General features: G+C 29.4%; 2 protein-coding genes across 4 annotated transcripts in view; one reads left to right on the top strand and one right to left on the bottom strand.

Annotated features, from left to right (window-relative positions):
* LOC107162379 (uncharacterized) overlaps positions 1 to 22,425 on the bottom strand; it is a 111,161-nt gene that overhangs the window by 13,788 nt on the left and 74,948 nt on the right. For all 3 annotated transcript variants that reach the window (XM_089219272.1, XM_089219271.1, XM_089219273.1), the window contains exons 3-7: positions 17,275 to 17,321; positions 12,535 to 12,583; positions 12,374 to 12,472; positions 10,598 to 10,806; positions 10,077 to 10,214 (exon numbers count right to left, since the gene is read on the bottom strand). In XM_089219272.1, the coding sequence (XP_089075398.1) occupies positions 10,077 to 10,214; positions 10,598 to 10,806; positions 12,374 to 12,472; positions 12,535 to 12,583; positions 17,275 to 17,321 (542 nt within the window). The remainder of the gene's footprint in view (positions 1 to 10,076; positions 10,215 to 10,597; positions 10,807 to 12,373; positions 12,473 to 12,534; positions 12,584 to 17,274; positions 17,322 to 22,425) is intronic.
* Positions 19,229 to 21,388, top strand: LOC107162451 (endocuticle structural glycoprotein SgAbd-4-like). Its single transcript, XM_089219274.1, has 3 exons — positions 19,229 to 19,386; positions 19,478 to 19,611; positions 20,701 to 21,388. The coding sequence occupies exons 1-3, from the start codon at positions 19,381 to 19,383 to the stop codon at positions 20,963 to 20,965; spliced, it is 405 nt and encodes a 134-aa protein (XP_089075400.1). The 5' UTR covers positions 19,229 to 19,380; the 3' UTR covers positions 20,966 to 21,388.

The following is a 22,425-nucleotide window of genomic DNA, read 5'->3' as shown; positions in this document are numbered from 1 at the left end:
TACTTGGGATAGGGTAAATATTTTATTTTTATTGTAAACCAACTGGAATTATCGCTTATGAACTTGTTTGTACTAACTTTTCCAAAAGTTTTCCTAATACAACTTTGTGTGGGTGGTACCATCAAAAGTTTATAATAAAATTGCACGGATAAAATTATATTACATGGTTCGTGATCAAACATAATACAGAAGTATGTATATAAATCAAGTAAATTATTATAGTTATGACACGGGTAATCGCACACTCACAACGTACTTAGGAGTAAAAGAGTATCATTTACCGCCATAAATAGGAGTTTTAAGCATAAACAAGTGTCTTATGTCGTTGTCGGCGTAGGTTATAGTTCTAAATAAAATACGAGCAATTTTATCTAATTTTTTGAAATTGTTTTAACGATAGGCTCGGATACGATGAAATATACACGCGATGTGTAATGTTCAAAGCGGCTCATGTTATAGCCTGCAGCTTAATTAATTATTTTTTTCGCCATTATTTAAAGTTATTTATTATTGTCTATTGATTTGCAATAATATTATTTTATTTCTATTGGTTAAGCATCAAATACAGAGGTTATTAGCTGTAACAAAAGTATTAAATTTTTATTATTATATTTTATTGTATAATTCAATTTTTTTTAGATTTAAAATTATGTTTTGATAATTAGAAAATGGACCGATTGCATCGTATAGGTTATCAGGGATGTTTAAGTCTTTTCTAGCTCCATTGAAGTTTGGGCAGTTGACGATGATGTGTTTTGATGGAGCAGTGTTCATTGCACGTTAAGCACAGCAGCACAGGGGTGGATCTGTCTTTGCCATAAGGTGTTCATGTGTGAATTTTGTGTGGCCCCTTCTAAGTCGATTAAGAATTACGTCATTTTTTCTGTTTAGGTCAGTGTATTTCGGCCAGAGTTCAACAGAGTGCTTAATCTCTATTAACTTATTTTCCGTGATCGTGAGCCATTTAGTGTTCCACAAATTAATGCAATATTTCTCTATATTTCTTCTTATGTCAACAAGTGATGAAAAAGTAATTATTTCACTGGCGGGACTATTTCTTGCATTTCTTGCTGCTTTATCTGTCTCTTCATTTCCTTTTAAGTTGAAATAACCTCGAGTCCAAATTAATCTAATGTCTTTGTTTGATGAGGAAAGAACGTTTTCTAATTTTTAGTGCCGGTAGCTCAGTTAGTATTTGGGATTGCAGATTAGTCAAGGCACTGAGTGAGTCGGAACACATATCTAATTTTGTATCATTGATTTCTAGAGCTAATTGGATTCCTTTATATAGTGTTAGGTATTCAGCTGTATAAATACTGCTTAAATTATTAAGTTTGAAATGTTTAGTTACATTGAGGTAGACTACTGCAATTCCTATACCCGTTTCATTTTTAGATGCATCAGTGTAGATGGTAGATCTGACCACTGTTATTCGAACTGTGTATAAGTTTATTAAATAAATTGTTATAGATAGGGTTAGGAGCTTCTTTTTTCAAGGGTTCTGTTAAGCTTGTATCAACTATGTAATTTGGTTGTTTCCAAGTAGTTTTCTGGCTGTTTTTCCGTTGACATATTTCATTAAATGCAATATTGATATCCATCATCTCTTTCTGTTGTTTTAGCCCTAATGGTTTTTTAGTTAATAATATTATTATTATTTTTTCAAGTCATGGACTTGTCATTAAAACAGAAAATTTATGGTCGGTGAGTGCCGGTACGTGACCATCCCCTTCCTATTCGTTGTTTCTAATGAGTGAATGTGGTGTTGGAGAGGGGGTTGGTCGTATATATATATTATAATATAGCGTTTAATGACGCGCATCAGGTTATTGCGGTCCACTGTTATTGTAACGGAATGCTATTTTTTTTTTTTTAATTTGCCTTTTATTCAAAAATAATTATAGCAAAGCAATTATAAAATAATTATGTATCAAAAAAGAAAACAGACAAAAAAATCAACAGACAATGTAGGAATACTGCTATTTATTAAAGCGATTATTTTTATTTTTAGAGCGATGGTCAGTGTTCGGAGGCGGGTATTATCTATGAGTATCGGATAATAACGCGCTCGCTCGTGGCAGTTAGTTTTAAGTTCATTACGCCACTGGATGAAACGCACGCGCGATGACATCTATTCTGCTCACTCATCAAAATAATAATTATTTATCGATCACATAAATATTTCAATCAATATTTGGGGCCACATAATACACTGGTATTCCTCCGTCATGTGTACAAGAGATGAGTAACAGTATAGATAGCAACTTTCAACGAAATCGTCTGAATAACTTCGTATGATAGGTAACTCCTAATTTTTTATGCGTAGGTACGCTAAATAATAATAACAGTTTAAGCAAATGGGGGTGGAGTGGCCGAGCGGACTAAAGCGTCTGTTGCCATGCACGCAGTCGCCGGTTCGAACCTCGGTCACGGGCGACATCGCTCTTTGGGCATTTTGCGGTGTCTGGTGAGAGAGGCCGCCGCCCCCCAACCGGGCATGGCAGAAACCTACGGGTGCCCATTCAAAATTCTGCCAAAAATACCCACGTGTTTAAAACTTATAGTACCTTCCCCTACAGTTCCCCCAGGCTAATGACCTCAGTTGTCGAAGCCTTAAAAAAAAAAAAAAAAATTTAAGCAAATAAAGTTGTTCGCGTGGGACGTAATGATATTATATGCGGACCGACAGAAAATTGGACGTTTTGTATTTATTTTGCACGTGTCGAGACATCGCAAGACTATATCCCTTGTAGGTAGTTGGTATTTTTAATTTTTATAATAAATCTATCACCGAAAAACGGATACCTATACGAGTTACTATTTATTACCGCATCGCCGTAACATTGACGGCGTGAGAGCTTTGAGAAACGACCATAATAATGTGTATTCTTGCATTTTTAGAATATAAATGCATTGGAATTTGATCAGTCCGATTAATCATCGATAAACTCACTATCCGGACGAAGATAACGAATAAAATATTTTTTTTTTTTTTTAGACTGTACCAAAGATGATTTTCTATATACACTAAATTGTGGTAATAGCGTGACAAAAATAACATACCTATTCACCTATTGTATTGCGTGATACGATGCAATTAGCTGCACTCTAATATATTATAATTTATAATATACTCTCAACTCGGATATATAAGCAAATTAATTCGCTATTATATTACGTATATATTATTACACATACTATCCACTATATTATATTGTACAGGAAACAATTATATACTACCTACATCATGTGACACGACACACACACACACACACACCACACCACACCGATACACAAATCGCGTCCCATACTACACCGTGCAAGTAATAGTAATTAGATGTGTCCTGTAGAGATCTATCGAAATCAATCATTTACACAAAGCCACAATAGTAGCACGTATGCGTGCATAATATTATATATTGTGTACGATATAATGTTACACTCGTGTCCGGAATAACGCTATCATCAACAAACGTATACAATACGTATGCGGTCGTCCATTGAGTAATATACTATATAACCATATACTGGATTATAAAATGATTACGTATAATGATCATATCGATTGTACTCCAAAATGGTTAATGGACCGATTGGAACGCGAGAAAAATACCGTTCATATCGGTATGTTTTATTATTAGGTTCAAATTGCGATAGTATATATTATAGTGAAAGAAAAAATTGTATTATGCAGACACCGATTAAATAATACTTTTGCTTTCTGTCTTTCGTTCAGATAGATGATATTATTATATAGTTAAGTACCTATCGTTATGGTAAATGAAAAATGCGTACTTATATATTTTTTCAAACTGAGTGAATCAGTGAAATATCATTTAATATGATGTTTTGTTGACAAACTGCGTTTATTTTTTCAGTTAATTGTATAATTAGTGGTGGGTAAGCCGCCATGGTAATAAAGTAAATAATAAAACGCAGTTAATAATTTGTGTATAGGGTTGGTCCAATGATATCATATATAGCTTAATCCACTATAAATTATTATAGAGTTGCGCCACTCCGGTTTTGAAATAAATTATTTAAATGTCAGTGAAAACCGAAGAGAGTTTCGCAATGGGCTGACATTTTTTCGGACAAATTTGAAAATATAATGTTATTATTCTATAACGTTAGAAAATCATGATAAAAAATCTAATTCGTTATATTTCACGATTCAATTATAACTCATATAACCACTGACATTACACCACCTTGAGAAGCTTTCGAAACCACAAAAAGTACGTTGAAACCAACTCCCACGCTGTGCGCCGTGCCGTCGTGTATCACTACGCAGCTCCGACTGTATTGTGTACTAATTTAATAATAGGTATAGGTATGTATTTATTATTCGGGCGCATAAACTTTTCGGAACGCTGTGGAATTCTTTTTGCTCGCTTCCCATCCAATTGCCGCTCGACGCATAATCAAAAAAAAAAAAGAGCGATCGCTTCGGGAAACGCCCTACCCGATGTCGTATTTTAAATTATTATTATAGTAAATTATTTTGGTTTTTTACGACGACGACGACAATGACTGAATAGCCGTGTCTGAAAACTCTTCGAGTTGGCTATGGCGGGTGATTTATATTGCAGTGTAATATACTGTATAGCAACGTAATCGCAGCTAGTGTTTCAACAACTGTTTATATATCACAGTATTAACTTTACTTAATGTATAATTATGTGTATTACGATATTATGATTATAACATTGTGAAAACGTAACAAACTAAAATCGCTCAACGTTGTGCGATTAGAGGGATTTGTACCTGTGCGTGATGTCTTTAATATTGGCTCGACTATATATAGTACCACCGTAGTTGTATACCAACTAATATTATCCATTATATAATTGTATTATATTGTTATACAGGCTGCGCAGACTAGGTGGCGTCTTATCGCATCAGACTTTATGTTTAATGCTTATCCGTACAATTATACGCATGCAGTGCCTGATCAAAGAGATATAATACAAGCTACGTCTAAAGGGAATGGTTTTATACTCATCCCAGTGCCCTAGTTTCTCGTTGAGCCAATAAGCAAAAATTAAAATAACGTTGTCAACAATATCGATTAATGACAATATTGTAATGCGCATCATAATAATATTATAAGACACCATGCGTAGTCACATTGATTATGCTACTTATTCAACGTCTTATTAGTTATGCTTTAATAAAGATTATAGATAAAAAAAAAATTCTAATAATTTTGAATTATTTGATACCATGGAATATCATTGTTTAATGTTTATAGACTATAAATTATAATGCATAATATAATGTTTAATCCAGCACTGATCATACGTGTGAAGATTTGCAATTACTACTCTATAAATCTAGGAAAGTTAATATTTTTTTTTTTCAACTAGTTAAAATAGTTAAGTTACGACTCTACTTTAACATACGAATTAATATCATGTTACAATAAATGTTAGTTCCTGAAATTTCCTCGATTTGTAACTTAATTATTTAGAAGTTTATATAAAATATTATTATAAGGAAAGTATTTATTATCAAAAAAGAGCAAATACAAATATATTAATTATTATTTTTATAATCCAGTTGGTAATTGACAGTTTTACAGAACATTGCATGTATAACTTTTGCTAAAAAACTAACTAGTTACTATTTATTTTGTTTTTAAGGCGTTTGTTTGTATTATTATATTTTTATGCATGGCGGAATTAAACTCGTTAAGTTAGAAAGTTACACTTGAAAAGGAACTTTCAACCTTGATTTTAACATTCTAAAAAGACTTACAGTTCCAACATTTTGTAATGTTGTACGTTGCAATTCTGTGCTTATGATATCAATAGCCAATACTTTCTGTATAAATAATAATAATTTGTACCTATCGCGTGGTTGTACCGACGTTAAATTGTCTTTTCGGAGAAACTTTTGTCAGTATTGGCACGGCGTGGCTGACACTTTTTGTCTAATATCGAATAGTGTACTTTTATTTATACGGATGTCGAATGACGTAATATCACGTTTAGGGAACGCTATACTCGTGGAAATCGATAGAAAAAAAAATAAAACGAGGACGAGTGTCATTAGGATGACATTGCTTATATTTTGAATGTTCGTATACCGAGGTAAATGGGAACAATAAATAAATATTTCAAAAAAAATCCCCACTGTCAAACACCGGTATGGTATATTACGCACGGGGAATTATACTTGACGTTGACATGAAAAACAATCCCATGTATTCAACGATGATGATCATCATCTGCAGTTCGTTATATTTTTAGGACTCTTATACCATCAGACGACTTGTCAAAATAATATTATAAAACAATATAATATTAATTTTACGTCGAGGTCAGAGCTGATATATGTCGAAGTTTTAGGCGAGTCGTAGTGCAATGCAATGTGATATAGGTAGTGAAAGCTGAAAAGCAGAAAACAATATAGGTATACAAACATTACCTACCTACTGGCTACATATTATTAGTTATTACAACCGTATATACTTAATTCAGGGTATGGTCTAGGTAAAACATGTTTAAATTATAAGTATTGCTGTAATTGTAGAATACAATTACACTTACAATTTATAAGTACTTACTATTACAATATTTTTACGGTTTACGACCGTATTCTACACATTACCTTATACCTATGTATATTTACATTAAAATAAAAAAAATCAACTATAGTTTAATTGTGTGTGTGTTGGTGTTATTGTTTACTAGAGATATATATATAAAGTCTCAGAACAAACTGCTGTCGAATTCGATTTCGAGGAGAAAAAACGTAGGAGTATATGTTATCCAACCATGTATACAATATCATGAAAGTATATTCTTTTTCATCCATAAAAAAGTAATATTATTAAAGTTTTTACTTCCACTGGGCACCGGCAATGTTTCATCGCCCTATTCATGAGAAATAAATGGTGCACAGTGTACTTTACGCTCCAGGTCGAACATGTATATTGTATATACTATGTATATAAGTTCTTTTTTCTTTGAAGCCTTTTAATTTATATTATGTTGAAATTTTCAACAACGAGAAGTTCGTTTTTCTTTTATTCTTTTAATCAATATTATAATGTTTGATGAGAAAATAACATACGCTTCTATGACATTACGTGTACGATTTATTAATATTTATACTTATAATTAATTAGTGAATAGTGGATATTAATTCTTCTTAAACATACCTGATTCGGTACAATAAATAAAATTACTCGTATAGTAGTTAATTGGACACTCTATAATTGTCGTTGAAAGGATTCAGTGTGATCAAAACTTGCCAGATGAACTAACAATAATTACATTATATAATATTATTATAATGCACTTAATTATTAAATTCGTTTAACTGTGTATTTTGCTTTTAATCAGTTTAATCATATTTTATTTAATGGAATGTTGAATCAATTTTCACCGTTATCGATTAACTAAGACAGAATGGGTACAACCACAAACCGCATCACTTTATCGCAAAAGTTAATATATATAGTAGAAATATTTCTCGTCTCTCGGCAAGAAAATAATAATTCAATAATTCACAAAAAGCAGCACGCTGATGCATGATAATACAGTTTAGAAAAAATAAAATAATATTCAGAAGACAAAATAGTAGGTATTACAGTGAAGAAATTATAATAATATTGTCATTGAGTTCTACAATTTGTAAGAACTTAGATTTGAGAACCTATTTTATTTAAGAGAAAAATTGTCTTAAAATATGTAATTGCTCGTTTATTATATTATTTTGTTTTAACATGAAATTTGTAACTTGTTTAGGGTTTCAGTGTTTCAATACCCACAAAAAGTGTTGATCCTTAATCTAAATTACTTTAAAACCAATAGACAGGTCTTTTTTTATCTCACATTTCTAAAATGAACTTAACCAGGGAGATATTATTATTATATTTGAAAAAGTATTTATACAAATTCTATAGACCGAATTTCAATTATATGTTACAGCTATAATGAAAATAAATGTAGGTAACTAAATTACTGAATTCTATCGAGTTTTAATGTCACTTTGGCTAAACAATTAAATACAGACGGCTGTTTTAAGGTTTATTTCATTTACCAACTCTATTAAAATATACATAAATTTAATATTTCCAAGAGAAAAAACTGTCAAGTGACGTTAATATATTATAATAATTGCTGGCCTCTGTGCAGAACATTTATGTTAATATTGATAATTTTGTTTGTTTTACGGTATTTTTACTCTCCTGCGCTATATTATATTAAACATAACGGTAGGTACTAAGCGAAAAAATATTGTATTAATTTTAGAAATAATAATAAATGAATAATTTATTAGTTATACTTAAGGAATAAAAAGCAAGTGCAATTTTTCGTTATAGATTTTTATTTCCAACAGAGACAGATTATATTGTGATCACATATACTATTATGGAAATAATACCTATACATATTCCAAAAATCTATAGATGACATGTTTTGTTTTAAAAAATGTACATCAGGTGAAAAAAAAAATTATCTGAAAATGAATTATTTCAATTTAATCAGATAAGTTTTTTTTTTTATCAATATTGAACTTTTTATTTTTATTTTATTTTTTTATTTAAGTTGTTGTTTTAAGTTTTTAAATATTTAAGATATAATTATAAATGTTTTCGGTGATTATTGTAATTACAGATTCACATAACTAATTTCTAATTAAGTGATTTGTATGATATTTTATTGGTGTATTTTACAGTCAATGCCGGAAACAATATTGGGCTTTATCTCAATAATGTTTGTGAATGAAATTCTACGTCGATATTTTTATCCCGTTCTCCTAGTATTTTTCATTGTGATATTAGTGGATCATGGAAACACGTGCACTGTGCTGGAAATATGATTAATGTCGTAGCCATTGTTTTTGATACCAAACTATAATATAGAAGCATTTTGTTGTAAGTTATTAAAACTTTATGGTTATGTTAAGCGTGTTTGTGCTTAGTATACATTATAGTTGTACCTTGCACCTAATAAGTTTTTGTAATATCAGTGAACTAGTACGCAATATTTTATAATATGCATCTGTATTGTGGTATCCGCATACGCTATAAGTCATCATAGTTATCATTATAGTTATTTTGTTGAGCGTTTACAGTGTAAACTCCTGTATTTTTCAGCGCATTTGTTAAAAATACATCACTTTCTGCTTGATTATCTTCCTATCATTTTATTTCTTAAATTGTCCTGCCTAGGTGGCAAAAGAGTTCTAGTCAACATAGATTTGATAAGCGAATACATTTTGTATTTCCACTAACCAAACGTATCCTTCTTATGTACCTGTATGCACGGGTAATTGCTGTGTCATCAAGAGGCTGAAAATATAGTGAGGATAATGTAAATTGCCAATATAAAACCACCTTTCTGCTACCTTTAATATTATATTGTTCCTACTTAATAATTTTGTAATTTTTTTTTTTTTATTCGTTTTTATGAATACTATGTAGGTACTTTATAATATAATGTCAAATTTATAATAGGTATATTTGTTGTATTATTATTTATGTAATTATTAACCATTTAAAAAATTTTTCCTTCAAAAATTAACAAAGCCTACCTACTATTAATAATTCATATACTAAGTACTAACAACTACTGATAGTATCTCAAAGAGTTTTACCTACATTAATATTATAGCCTTACATATAGGTATACCATATAAATTCATTTCAACCATAGAACAATTAAAAAATTTACACAGTTATAATCTAGAAACGATTTTGGAGGGATGAAGCTTTCTTATTTATATTGTTGGTATTACCACGACAACTCTTTCAAATGTATTATTATTTATAACCCCACCACTCATTGAAAATTCCTGGACATGGCATTGGGTATACGTTTTCGAATAGTATCTTATTTTATATTTTTAACAAACCATAACAATTTATTAAACACCATCAGGAAACGGACTAGCAACAACGGTGTACCTAAATAGCCTATCCATGACGCCGTGTTATGATCATTATTTTATTATTGAAAAGCATTAGAAAAAAAACAAACAATAATCTAACGTCATTACTTGACAGTAATGCAAGAAAAGACATTTAAAATATATATAATAGCAAGAGCTGTTGTACTGACCCTTCCATCCTGGATTAATTTCTCGATTGCTTGCGTCACTGATTTGAAGTCCTTTGTGAAGAAAATGTATTCCGCCATATCCTCGGGTGTCGCTTCCACGTTGAAGTAAGACGACACTGGTAGAGGGAACTGCGTGTCCTGCGAAAGTATACCCAAACAGATAATATTTACGATACTTGGAAAACGAATTCTTATTCGATAAAGGTACTCATTTTGTAACTAAAAACATGCAATTATCAAACGTGTTCATCTGTATGAGACTCTTATTATTGTTATTTGATTTACAACCCTTTAGAAATATATTTACATATTTTACTCGACTTTAAAAAATTATAAAGTATGTAACATCATAGACCCATAGAGTATATTAATATAATAGTCGAACGGCAAACGAAGGGTCCTCATTGCTTGGAATATTCATCATAGATGTCTAATTTTTGCCTGACAATTTGATGTTCGTATATTATTATAGAAATATAGAAGGGGATTTTGGAATGAGCATAAGTTCTCACGACTCTTACGTAGTTTTTTTTGTCGTATTCTCTGTATTTGCTGTCCCGTTTCCTCGGCGGTTCGCCGTCCGACGTGTACATCGTCTGTTTGTGTATGCCCTTGCTTGGTATGTCCACCGACAACTGTACTTTCGTATCAGGTCGACCGCCTTTGTCATGCTCGTTTTTCGACGAAATTTTTTGCTCCAGTTTGGCCATCAGCTCGCCGTTTTTAGTCACTAAATCGACCGACAAAACTCGTGTCAATACAGTGTGTATGGCGTACTACCGTATAATACAATATGTTTGTAATTTTAAAATATTATACATATTTTAGTAACACATGTGTACACATGTTTCATTTATTCATGTATAGAGTATAATTCACCAAGAGTGCTCTGCTCCTTTTTTTCGGATTTTTAGAATTTTAAAATATAATTTCAGAAATATATTTTTAAATTTGTGAGATTTTCGTACTACTTAAGAATTTGGGATTCGTGTTTTTCAAATTATAATCCCCCTTTCTTACTGCAACATATTATTTAGTGGATAATTTTTTTGAAACTTTTGATGTATACAAAATTCAAATGAGTTGTTTTTTCATTATTTGACTTAGTGTATTAAATAATAAATACGTCGCTCTGCAGTACAGTAGGTTACAAGTGGGTTACTGTAATAGATCGTATTCAATTTGAATTCAATGATGTAATATCATTATATATGAAAAACGATTCTGAGTGGAGATGGTTTATCAGGCTAGGATATGTTATACTATATTAATTATATTGTTATAATTTCAGAAAAAAAAAGCGTCGCCGTCGTCCGTAATTATTTATAAGTAACATTATAAAATTGTGAAATCGTACTTTTTTCTCCTTTAACAACTTTTATTTCGAATACGTTTCGAAAATCGAAAAATGACCTTTCTAAAATACCAGCTCAAGAACATTACCTTCCAGAAAAGAAACTTGATACTTTTGAGCAAGTTTAGAGGGAGAAAAGGTGTTTACAGAATAAAAAAGAAAAAGAAATGAACATTATTGTAAAACTAATACATTCCTCGCTTCACTCAGAATCTAAAAATGGTGGATAATCACCCTGTATGATAAAGGCATAACTGATATAATCGGTTATCTTTGAAAAAATTGAAATTATACTTAAATGTAGCTTAACCGTGTATCAAGTTGAGCATAAATAACAAATATATAAATAAATATATTATCATAAAAATTTTATTCATTTATGTTTACAATGACTTAGGTAACTGTAACAGAACACGCATTATGTGTTACTATTCTTGTATTTTATGGACAGTTTTTCATTTTTCTTTTCAAGTGGATGTTTACAGTTTAATATCTAAGACCACAAAATTTGTATGTTTAACATGAACACATCCTACTATACAATGCGTGTATACTGAGACTTTCTAGCTTTTTATTCAGCACACTTATAGTTTTTAGTTTGCAGAAACCATATACCAATAAGAATTGTAAATATTTTCTTATATTTAAATATAACATATTTTACACTTTTTTAAATATGTTGATATGAAAATTGTTATTAATTTTTTTCTATTTTACTATTTGGGTGGGAAAACTATATGTATGAATGAGTTTCATTTTGAAAAAAAACATCGAACGAACATAATAGTTATACATAATAACAGTTATACATAATAGTTTATCAAAAACGTCAAACTTAAAATCTTTTAACTATCTATTTTGCCATTTTCTGTTGTGCTTTGTGTACATAAAATTGAATGTAAGCAATATCAAATAAATGTTTGTAATTTGTGTTAATACTAACGTTGTTGTTTGATTTTAGCATCAGTTATCTCTTTGCCATTGTTATTCACGTACGAAGACTCTTGTGTTTTCATCATTGAAATTGATTCAGACAACGGTCCTAACAAAAAAATTAATTCGTTGAACATTCTATCGTCAAACTATTTAAATTTTATAAGTTACCTGTCGGGTCTTTCAATTTCTCCAATTCTTGAACATCCCGATCAATCACCTGCAAACAATATATCAAATTAGCTAGTATAATATATTTTATATTTCCTTAGTTGATCATCAAATTTTTGATTTGATAACTTAGCCATTGTCGCTTCTTAAAATGTAATGTATTTTTCAATATTTTTATATTGTTAACATGTCTTACATATGACTAACAATAAAAATAACAAAACTTAATACTGTAAGCAAACTTACACATCGTATAAAGTTGGATATGGTTATTATTGAGGAGTGTAATTTGGAAAATTATATACCATCGTAATAATAATAACAATAACTTTTATAAGAGTAATGGCATTAACAGTAATAGTATAGTCAATATTTATTTTAAATATAATACAAACAACTAACAATCATTCGAATTTCATGGATGGAGAATTGAAATATTTCTCATTCTAATTTTTAAGTTATAATCATTTTCTCGTGGTGACACAAAAGCATATTTACTTTAGATAACGACTAATATGACATATGCATAATTAATAACACAATTATTAAAAGTTAATAATAATACATTTTAACAATCGTATATTTTACTTTACAGTTGAGTCTTTGTGATTACTGATTATGCACAATAAGTAAAATATTAAAATATTTCCAAACTGTGTAACTAAAAATTGTTATCTAAATACTCGTATGATTGGTATTACGTATCTTTAACAGATTTATTTTATTAACCAGTATTTATTATTATTATTGTTCGGATCCAGTGACATAGTTGTGATTTGTTCCTCCCATTATTTGATAAATGTTAGGAAGGGGCTTGTCCCCCACAATTACATAAAAATATTTTTATTTTTTTAGTATATTACTATACACAGTAAAATAATAGATATAAAACATTTTAAAATTGTTTTATCTATAGTATAATAAATTACAATATACAAAAATTAAATTCCACTCACTCATTAATTTTTCTAAAAAACAACAAAACATATTTTGGAATATCGGTTTCTCTATGAAATAGGAACGTATTAAAAATATATAGTTTTAAGAATATTTATGCATTTGATTGGAAAAATGTTTATTTTAATAGTTTAACTTTAAATTTTATTAAAAAAATTCCATGTTATAATTTTTTATGATTAATGGTTACTAATTTTTTTTATCGATCTTACAAGAGAGTTATTGTAATGAATGGTATATTTGAATTCAATGATATAATATCATTGTAATCGAAAAACGATTCTGAGCGGAGACGGTTTGTCAGTCTAGGATATGTTATAGGTACTATTTTAGTACCTATTGTTATTATTAAAAAAAAAAAAAAAAATGAAGATACCTATAAAATTTAACTCTCCGACGCACCAACTAGACTCACTTTCCAACCGGAAAAGAAAAGCTAGGTACTGAAATTTAAAATCGAAGAACTATTTCGACAACTTATCGTATCGCAGACATATACAAAAAAACCTATATAAAAAACACACATCATTGTAAAATCAATGCATTCATCGCTCCACTCAGAATCTAAAATTTCAAATTTCAAATGTCCATAAAAATAGCTCAATACGAGTCAAAATATTTTAAAAGTTATATCGTGTAAAGAAAATGATAAGGCTGAGATGGCGTCTCATTAAACCACTATTACTAATATTCTCAGGATTAAAAAATAATTAAAGAATAATATAATTTTAACATTTCACTGGATTACATACATTTAATAAATTATTAATAGGTATTATATGTACGACATAATGTATAGGTTACACAATGGTAAGCTAATGCAGTTGGAGCCATGCATATTGCACAGTCTACAACTGAAAATCGATGGTGGCACTACCAAGCACTAAAATTGTTTATTAATAAAATAATATTACTTCAAAACAAACAATTGGTGAAAATTTAATTGAAAGTTATAAAATCTGTATACAAGGAGTAGTATAGAATAGGTGCAAAAACAAAAAATGTATAATCATTACTTCAATAATTAAATGTATCAATCGTACAGCCACCTTTTGATTCTCCAATTAATGTACATACTGTATATATATTATATAATCTATCCGCTAACCACAGTTTCTTAGTTAACTATAGGTATTGTTTTTCTAAATTACTATTACTCTACTATTGAATGTTAGAATTATTCTACAGTCGATAACCATCCCGATATCCGGTCAAGTTTGATTTTATTATTTTAATTTCAACCAAAGAAAAATATTCATTTATTTATTCACTTTTGTCTTTTGTCACCTGTATCGACATACATATGTATTTTTAATTTATTAATTTAATATTATTTAAAAATATCTATTTGAAACTATAATTTCAGGATTATTTTAATCGACAACCTTAAAATTGAAAAGATACTGAATACTTCAAATAATTGGTGTATGTATCTTTAAATCTTTTTAAGTTCAAACAATTCAAATTAAAAATCAACTATCACCAGTAAAATTGTTCTTAGAACTGATTGTTTATATAAATTATAATACTATTTACGTGTTCAAGATAAATATAAGCATAATATTATTAAAATATTTTAATATTTTATGTAGGTACCTACTATTTGTTTGAAGTTCAAACATATCTTTCACTTATTTTTACTATTTATAATTTATATATTTTTTCACAAACTATTAGTTTTAAGCGAATCATTCTGCAGAGATCATAAGAGATTTAAATAATTTAATGCAAATAATGAATGGTAATATGAAGTACGAAACAAACAACAGAACTTAAGTTCAAAATGTAAGCAAAGTTATTTGTATGCCTAACAATTTCATTACAAATATCTTAAAATAAAACAAATTCATTGTCTGACAAAAACGGCGAACAATATATTTTATAAATAATTAAATTTGTTTAAAAAGCAAAAATAATAATTATATTAATCTAACCTTTTCTTTTCGAATCAAAAGTTTTAAAAAGTCTTTGTTTAGATAAATTGTTTAAAGTTAATTTTTCAAAGAACATATCTCAGGATTAATAAAATAATTGGTTTAATTATTCGAAAAATGACTAACTTTCACAGATTGTTATCATATAATTACTATTAAGTGAATAAAAAATTTTGTTTATTATGTGTAAAACTGAGCGAAATTATAGAAACTTTTTTTTATTGATCTTAAAAACATCAACAGCAAAGGTTATTAGTATTTTTGTTTAATACATAATGAGGGGGCTTCTTTTTGACTATAAAGACCTTGTGAGTCAGCCTTATGTTGGCCTATTCGTAGACGATTAATTATAAATTTTCCTCTCTTGCAGTGATTTGGGTATTGCCAGTTTAAAATTGTGTTTTTTATTTCCCTGAGTTTTATCAGCTGTATCAATCAGCGCATTTGGCATTTTATTTGCAATTTGTTTTTAATTATACAAACTTTTATTTTATACTTATTTTTCATTTCTTAAATACCATTTGAAATTCATTTTTCTCAAAATTTGGCCGTATCACAAAAATTTGCAAATTATATGGTTGTCAAAAATGTATAAAATGATCAATTTTTGTAACTAAGGCTTGGGCATTTAATACGGAGTTTATTCATTATTAATTTATACTGGAACCGAAAAATTTGTAATGTTAATAATAAATTAAATTACAACATCATATAATATCATAAAATGTACAGGCTATTTCATAATATTATTGGCTGACGAATCGTTTATGCTCAGAATTGTTTGTATTTATCATTGAATTCGAGTTTAGACATGCATTACATCAACCACTTACTGAAGTACAGAGCAGTTACTTTCCCAATTTTTTGTATTAAAATCATATATAGACATTATTTTATTCATATAACTTTTTTTTTTGTAATTATTTATGAAAATAAAATTTTTTTTAATACACTTATTTGTAATAAGCATTGATCGGCAGTTTAACGTTATCGTTTAAATCCGTCTAAATTTAATATGCATTATATAATATTATGAGAACAAAATACAATACATTTTACTCGCAATATGATTTACCTATTCGTGGACATTAATTACTTTTATTTTTTTGTTTTTTGAGCATGTATTTTAAATTTAAAAATTTAAGGTATCTTTTAAGATATACATCATCGGATTAGTGTTAGAAGATAGGATTGGTCGCTATGAATAATAAATGATAATTTATGAAATTGCATTTGAAAGTAGTTCTTAATCGATACACCTGTAGGTACTATTATACACATCCATCTTAAACCGTTGGTATAGGTTATGGTGTGGAGGCGGGTTTGTCGTATAATATATACATTTATCGTCGACTGTAACGATTTGCCGATTCGCTGATATTTGATAAAAGTATACAAGATATACATATATATAAAAATTATGACCAAAACCTAATCCGGCAATATAATAATAATATATAATACATTGTAATAAAAAAAAAGATGTTACACCCATCATAAATTATTATACACGGTCATTGAGAGAACCTTGTATTATTTTGCGATCACCGATCAAGGTTACATAATAATAATATACTTTAAGATGATAACATTTAGGAGGAGTATTGGCAACATAGTTCCTTCTCCGGTCCTCGATACCATAGAAAAAGAAAAAAAAGATGATAACATTTTTCATTAAAATGTTTATCTTACAGAGGTAAAATTAAACTGAAAATCATATTTCTGCTGTATAATTGATATACTTTATATGTATTTATATTTATGTAAGGTATAATTATTTGCCAAAAAAAAAAAAAAAATATAATATGTTTTAACAAAAAAAGTTATTTATATTGTTTTACAAACTTACCCGTGGTTGTGGAACCAGTGGAAGACCATTTTTATCCATTGATATATCTGAAAATAATAAAATATTTATATTATATACATTTAAACGTATCTTCAAATAAAGGAATTCAAACAATGTCGGTGGCTGTTAAACCTTATTAAACGTTCCAAAATCAGAGAATTGCGTAAAATGAATTATTTTGTGTGCGTTTTTGTACCTACTATAAACTTTAAAGAAAATCCTTTACAAAAATAATAGCTATTATTTTTAATATTAATTAAAATCATTGCATCAACATAATGATGTATTATGTTTAGTATTACATGCCGATAATGTTCATACGTACAAGATAGTACTTTTAAAGGAATTCGTTTTTTCAAAAAATCTTAACATTTTTGAAAACACACATTTTTTTTTACCTACATTTAAGTGATTTATATTTTTACAATTTTGTATCGTTAGAAAATAGTGAATGTAATTTTTTTTTGAAACGTATTGTTCTGTAATGAGGTCAAATCTTGTGAGAAATTAATATACTTTTCTAAATATTTTTGATTATATGAATACTTTTAAAAGAATTACGATGCTCTAAACAAAATTTAAACAACCTAGGTACAGGTTACTGTATCATACAAATTTTTATTTTTTATTTTTTATTTGAGTTAAACAATCTATACAAGTTATGTACAATAAGCTTAAGTGTTAACAAATTAAGATTACAGCCAGAAAAATATGAAGGAGAAGCCACCCACTGGTGACACTCCAGTAATCATACAAATTAAAAATATATATTATTAATTTGAATTTTTGATTTGTGAATTAGCTTATACCTTATAGTTGTACATATTATATCCAATCACCACGATCGTGTTCCCGAAGGTTGCTATAACATAACATATTCTGATCGACACATTTAAAAATCAATATTTCTTTTTTTTTTCATCTATATAATAGACTTAACAATTAAGTACTAGACCGTTTTCAACAACAGTTTTTTCTCAATAGATTTTTTTGAGACCGATAAAGTTAATAGTTTCGTGTTTTTAGTTTCTACTCATATATAGGGTCGCTCGCTATAGGGTGGCTCATACATAAATTTTGTTTCGGCTTAAAAAAATCGAATTTAATTGTTTCTTTATTTATAGGATGGTTGTCATCGTTGGTAAAGATAATATACAAACGTTATTATACTTATTATAGTTGGACATTATGTTCTGTACTATATTCCTTCTGTATTATATTTCGTGATTTAAGCTAATAAAGATATATTTTTATGTAGATATATAAATGTATAATTGAGTAATTGTTGTAATAATAGGTTTCGCGTAAGGAAAATAGTTACTATTTACGATTTAAAATTCAATCGTTTATCATAAATTTCTTAAAGATACCAAGTGAACATGGAATAATAGCTTGCTACGAGATTAGCGAAGGGAGACCGCGATTGCCCAACACCGGTTTCGCTTATCCTTGTAGTGGATTTATTTTATTTTTTCAAAACTGCGTTTTTGGAAGTCGTCCTGACTTATTATTTATTAAAACGACATTTACACAATAACACATATTATATTGTATATAATTTCAGACGCATTTTATTTCTAAATATATTACTCTGATCGCCGCCTGCGTATAATACCTATCGTTTGTTTAGAAAAAATATAATTTCAGCATGGATCATTATGTCTAAAACGACTAGGCACCGAAGATGAATAATGATTATGATTTCGATTTCGGCGGGCATGTGAAGATCTAAAAAACTAGTTATGCTGCAACCTATCTGCGCATCGCACGTTCGGCCAAAATAAATGTCGTTGGACCACTTTCGTAACATGCTGACATAATAATACCTAAATAATAATAATAATAACGTGGCTGCGACCTTTCCGTATGGACTACACCGCCTCCATTATTATGCTAAAACCAAAACTGGTATCCCCCGTTTTTTTTTTTTTATGTCTTCGTACCGCGTGAAGATTCATACACACTCACACACGTCACACACATACACATACTCGTCCGTGCGTATATAAATACTAGACGTATCCACAATCATAATCACAAACACATCGCACTCCGTAGAGCGAGTACCACAGTTGGACACAAACGAAGAACAGAAACTCCTTCAACATGCAGGTAAAAGTCTCTTGAAGTTTTAAGTAGCCGTTTCTTTTTCAAACTAACGAGATAACCGTGCTCAACTCGCACATTTCTCGCTTTTGTACAGGTCACTTTGGTCGTATCGTCGTTGCTGTTAGCTGCCGTCGCCGTCAGCGCCTACCCCGCACAGAGCCCGGAATCCAAAGCCGTCATCTTGGTTCAAGATTTGGCACCCAACGCCGATGGATCATTGAAGAACAAGTATGCAAAATTAATTTCTTAAAAACCACAAGTTCACTCTGGGTGAATCGTTAGTCTCATCATGACGTCTTATATGCGTACTTATCGATCTCATCAAGTATAGTCTCCTCGGAAATGTTGAACGAAATCTTAGCGCACATCTACCGCGAACGGATCAATACCGTAGCCGATGCTATATTATTATCAATGCGTTTTGGAAGTAATAGCAGAGATTTTTCGTCCAGTAACTACGTTATTATTATTATTATTAATGTTGTTTGAAAATGATTTCGACAGCAATAATTACGACACTGTACACTGTTGACAGTTTTTCAAAGTTGATAAGTCTTTCAAACATTTTGAGAGGTGTTTGACAATATATCTAATTGCTTCCACGGTGCGTTCGTTAGAAATATAATTTACTATAATTTTTCACAGAAATGGACGTGTATATTATATGTATTATATGATGACCAAAATCGACGTGCATTGCGCCAGCCGCACCCATTAAAAAATTTCAGAAAATTTTTATGTCAAAATTTAGCACGCGATTGACATGAATTTGCACCATGATAAATAATGGCATAAAAGTTTTTTCGAAATTCTTGACAGTTTTGGTTGGGCACGGCTGGTGCAGCGTTTCGCCACCGCGCCCAAAGTATTTCTTATTTTCCAGCTAATATAATATCATGCGAATTCTAAATTTAATCGTGCAAATAAATTCATGCCAATTTCGTGTTAAATGTTAACATAAAAATTTTCGAAAAATTTTTTAATGGGCGCAATGCACGTCGACGACAATCACAGTGTTGATTTAGTACCTATTTAACTAAACATTCTATTAGTAATACGTTCAATTTTAAAGTTGTAAAAATTCAAAATCCCAACTTAACTCGGTGGGTTACTGTATAAGATATCACTGTATCATGCCCACACAAACCGCATACCTATTGAATGTTTACCAGCTGTAGGATATAGAATTTGTCATGTGATGATTGGAATATTTAGAGTCATTAGCAGTGGGTCGTATCAGTAGACAATTTTCGTTTTAACTTTTTAATAATAAAAAAAATCACATTGGCTAACCATATCATATTATTGATTTTGCAGCTTCCAAACCGATAACGGAATCAGACAAGAAGAAATCAGATACTTGAAGGCTGGCCCAGAAGGACCCGTATCGGTGGCCCAGGGAGCAATATCGTATGTAGCCCCAGACGGTCAGACCATCCAAACCGGTTACATCGCTGACGAGAACGGTTACCAACCGTACGGTTCTCATTTGCCCACTCCACCACCAATCCCAGAAGCAATCCAAGAGTCACTCAGACTCCTCGCCACTCTGCCCAGCACACCCGAACCAAAATACCAGTAAGACGGTGACCATCCCGGCCCAGTTTATCATCTATCTCATACTTACCTAATATACACCTATTCCTCGAAATGATTATCGACCACACGGTTAAAGCATAAACATTATAATAATGTCTATGGTTTAAAACGTGGTATCCAAAAGCCATTTTTTATTATGTTAATATTCTTCTATCGCTCTCGTCCGTTTATCTTAATGTATACATAATTATAATATGTTACCATGATCTCGTCATTGCGGTTTGTTGTCGATGGCGATGACATTATATATTATATAATTTAACTATATTTTCTTCTATTACTTCATCTTCGTCTATATGCGTTTATATATTATAATCGTCATAGACGTACAATCGTGTAATATATATTATAATATAATATATCGTATTATATAAAAAATAAATAAATACTGTTTAGAAAAAAAAAATGTCTTTTTATTTCGTTGTTTTCTTACCAGAATCATAATATATTACTTAGCTGAAGATATATTATGTACCTACCTGTTTGTATGATATAAAATTGTTCACAAAATATTATCGACAATTTTGTGTGCATGCGATAGTTTTGAGTTTCAACAATAAGCGCCTATACACCGAAAACTGCTCAAAAATCCAAACCATGTTGGTTAATCTTTAAGCTTATAACTTTTTTATGAGTAACTAACCTACTGTTACTGGATTTCATTCAAATGTAATTATTTAAATAATATTTTTTTAAGGACGAATTGTATAATCATTTATATAATATTATATACTGATTTATTATAATATTTGATTACATCACCTATACCTTTACCGTGGAGTTAATATTTTGAATTATTCATGTTTCATACTTCATAGGTACCTACCAACACTATAATTATTAAAGAATAATTTAATCTATAAACTCCATAACAAATGAAAATATTGTACTCCTAATTGATTTGCATATAATTTGAGTATAACAAAAAAATTGTGACATTTTTAGAATTTTTTCTTCTTTTAACCTAACCGATGATTTAAATTTCTGATAAAAAAAAAAAACACTTAATATTTTCTCTTAGAATTAAAATCGTTGTTAACGATAATTCGTAGAAACATAACCTGATGTCCTGATAACCTGGATTATAAATACTTACTATAGATATATTCCATATTGATATAAAGGTCAATAAGATTTATAAACAGAAGAGTTGTCTTATTTTATGTTAATACGCGCCGTTATGTAAAATATATTATGTAATGACGTGACTAATAATGAAAAACAAAAAGAATCATTTTAATAGGTATTCAATGATAATTTTTAAAACTGACTCACAAATAAATACAACACTACGTTGTTCAAGCAATGCCAATACGTATTTAAAATTTAAAATTACGTCGAATTGTGTATTTTGTGAGATCCTCAAGACGTATTATTAATTTTTATTCGAAAATATTATTTCAGTCATGATTATTAGTTTAAAAATTTGAAACAAAACTCGAC

The sequence above is a fragment of the Diuraphis noxia genome, unplaced genomic scaffold (genome assembly GCF_037042655.1).
Source record: "Diuraphis noxia isolate RWA-SAM2 unplaced genomic scaffold, SU_Dnox_SAM2 contig0002, whole genome shotgun sequence".
Taxonomy (NCBI): Eukaryota; Metazoa; Arthropoda; class Insecta; order Hemiptera; family Aphididae; genus Diuraphis; species Diuraphis noxia.
This window is presented reverse-complemented; position numbering and strand designations above follow the sequence as displayed.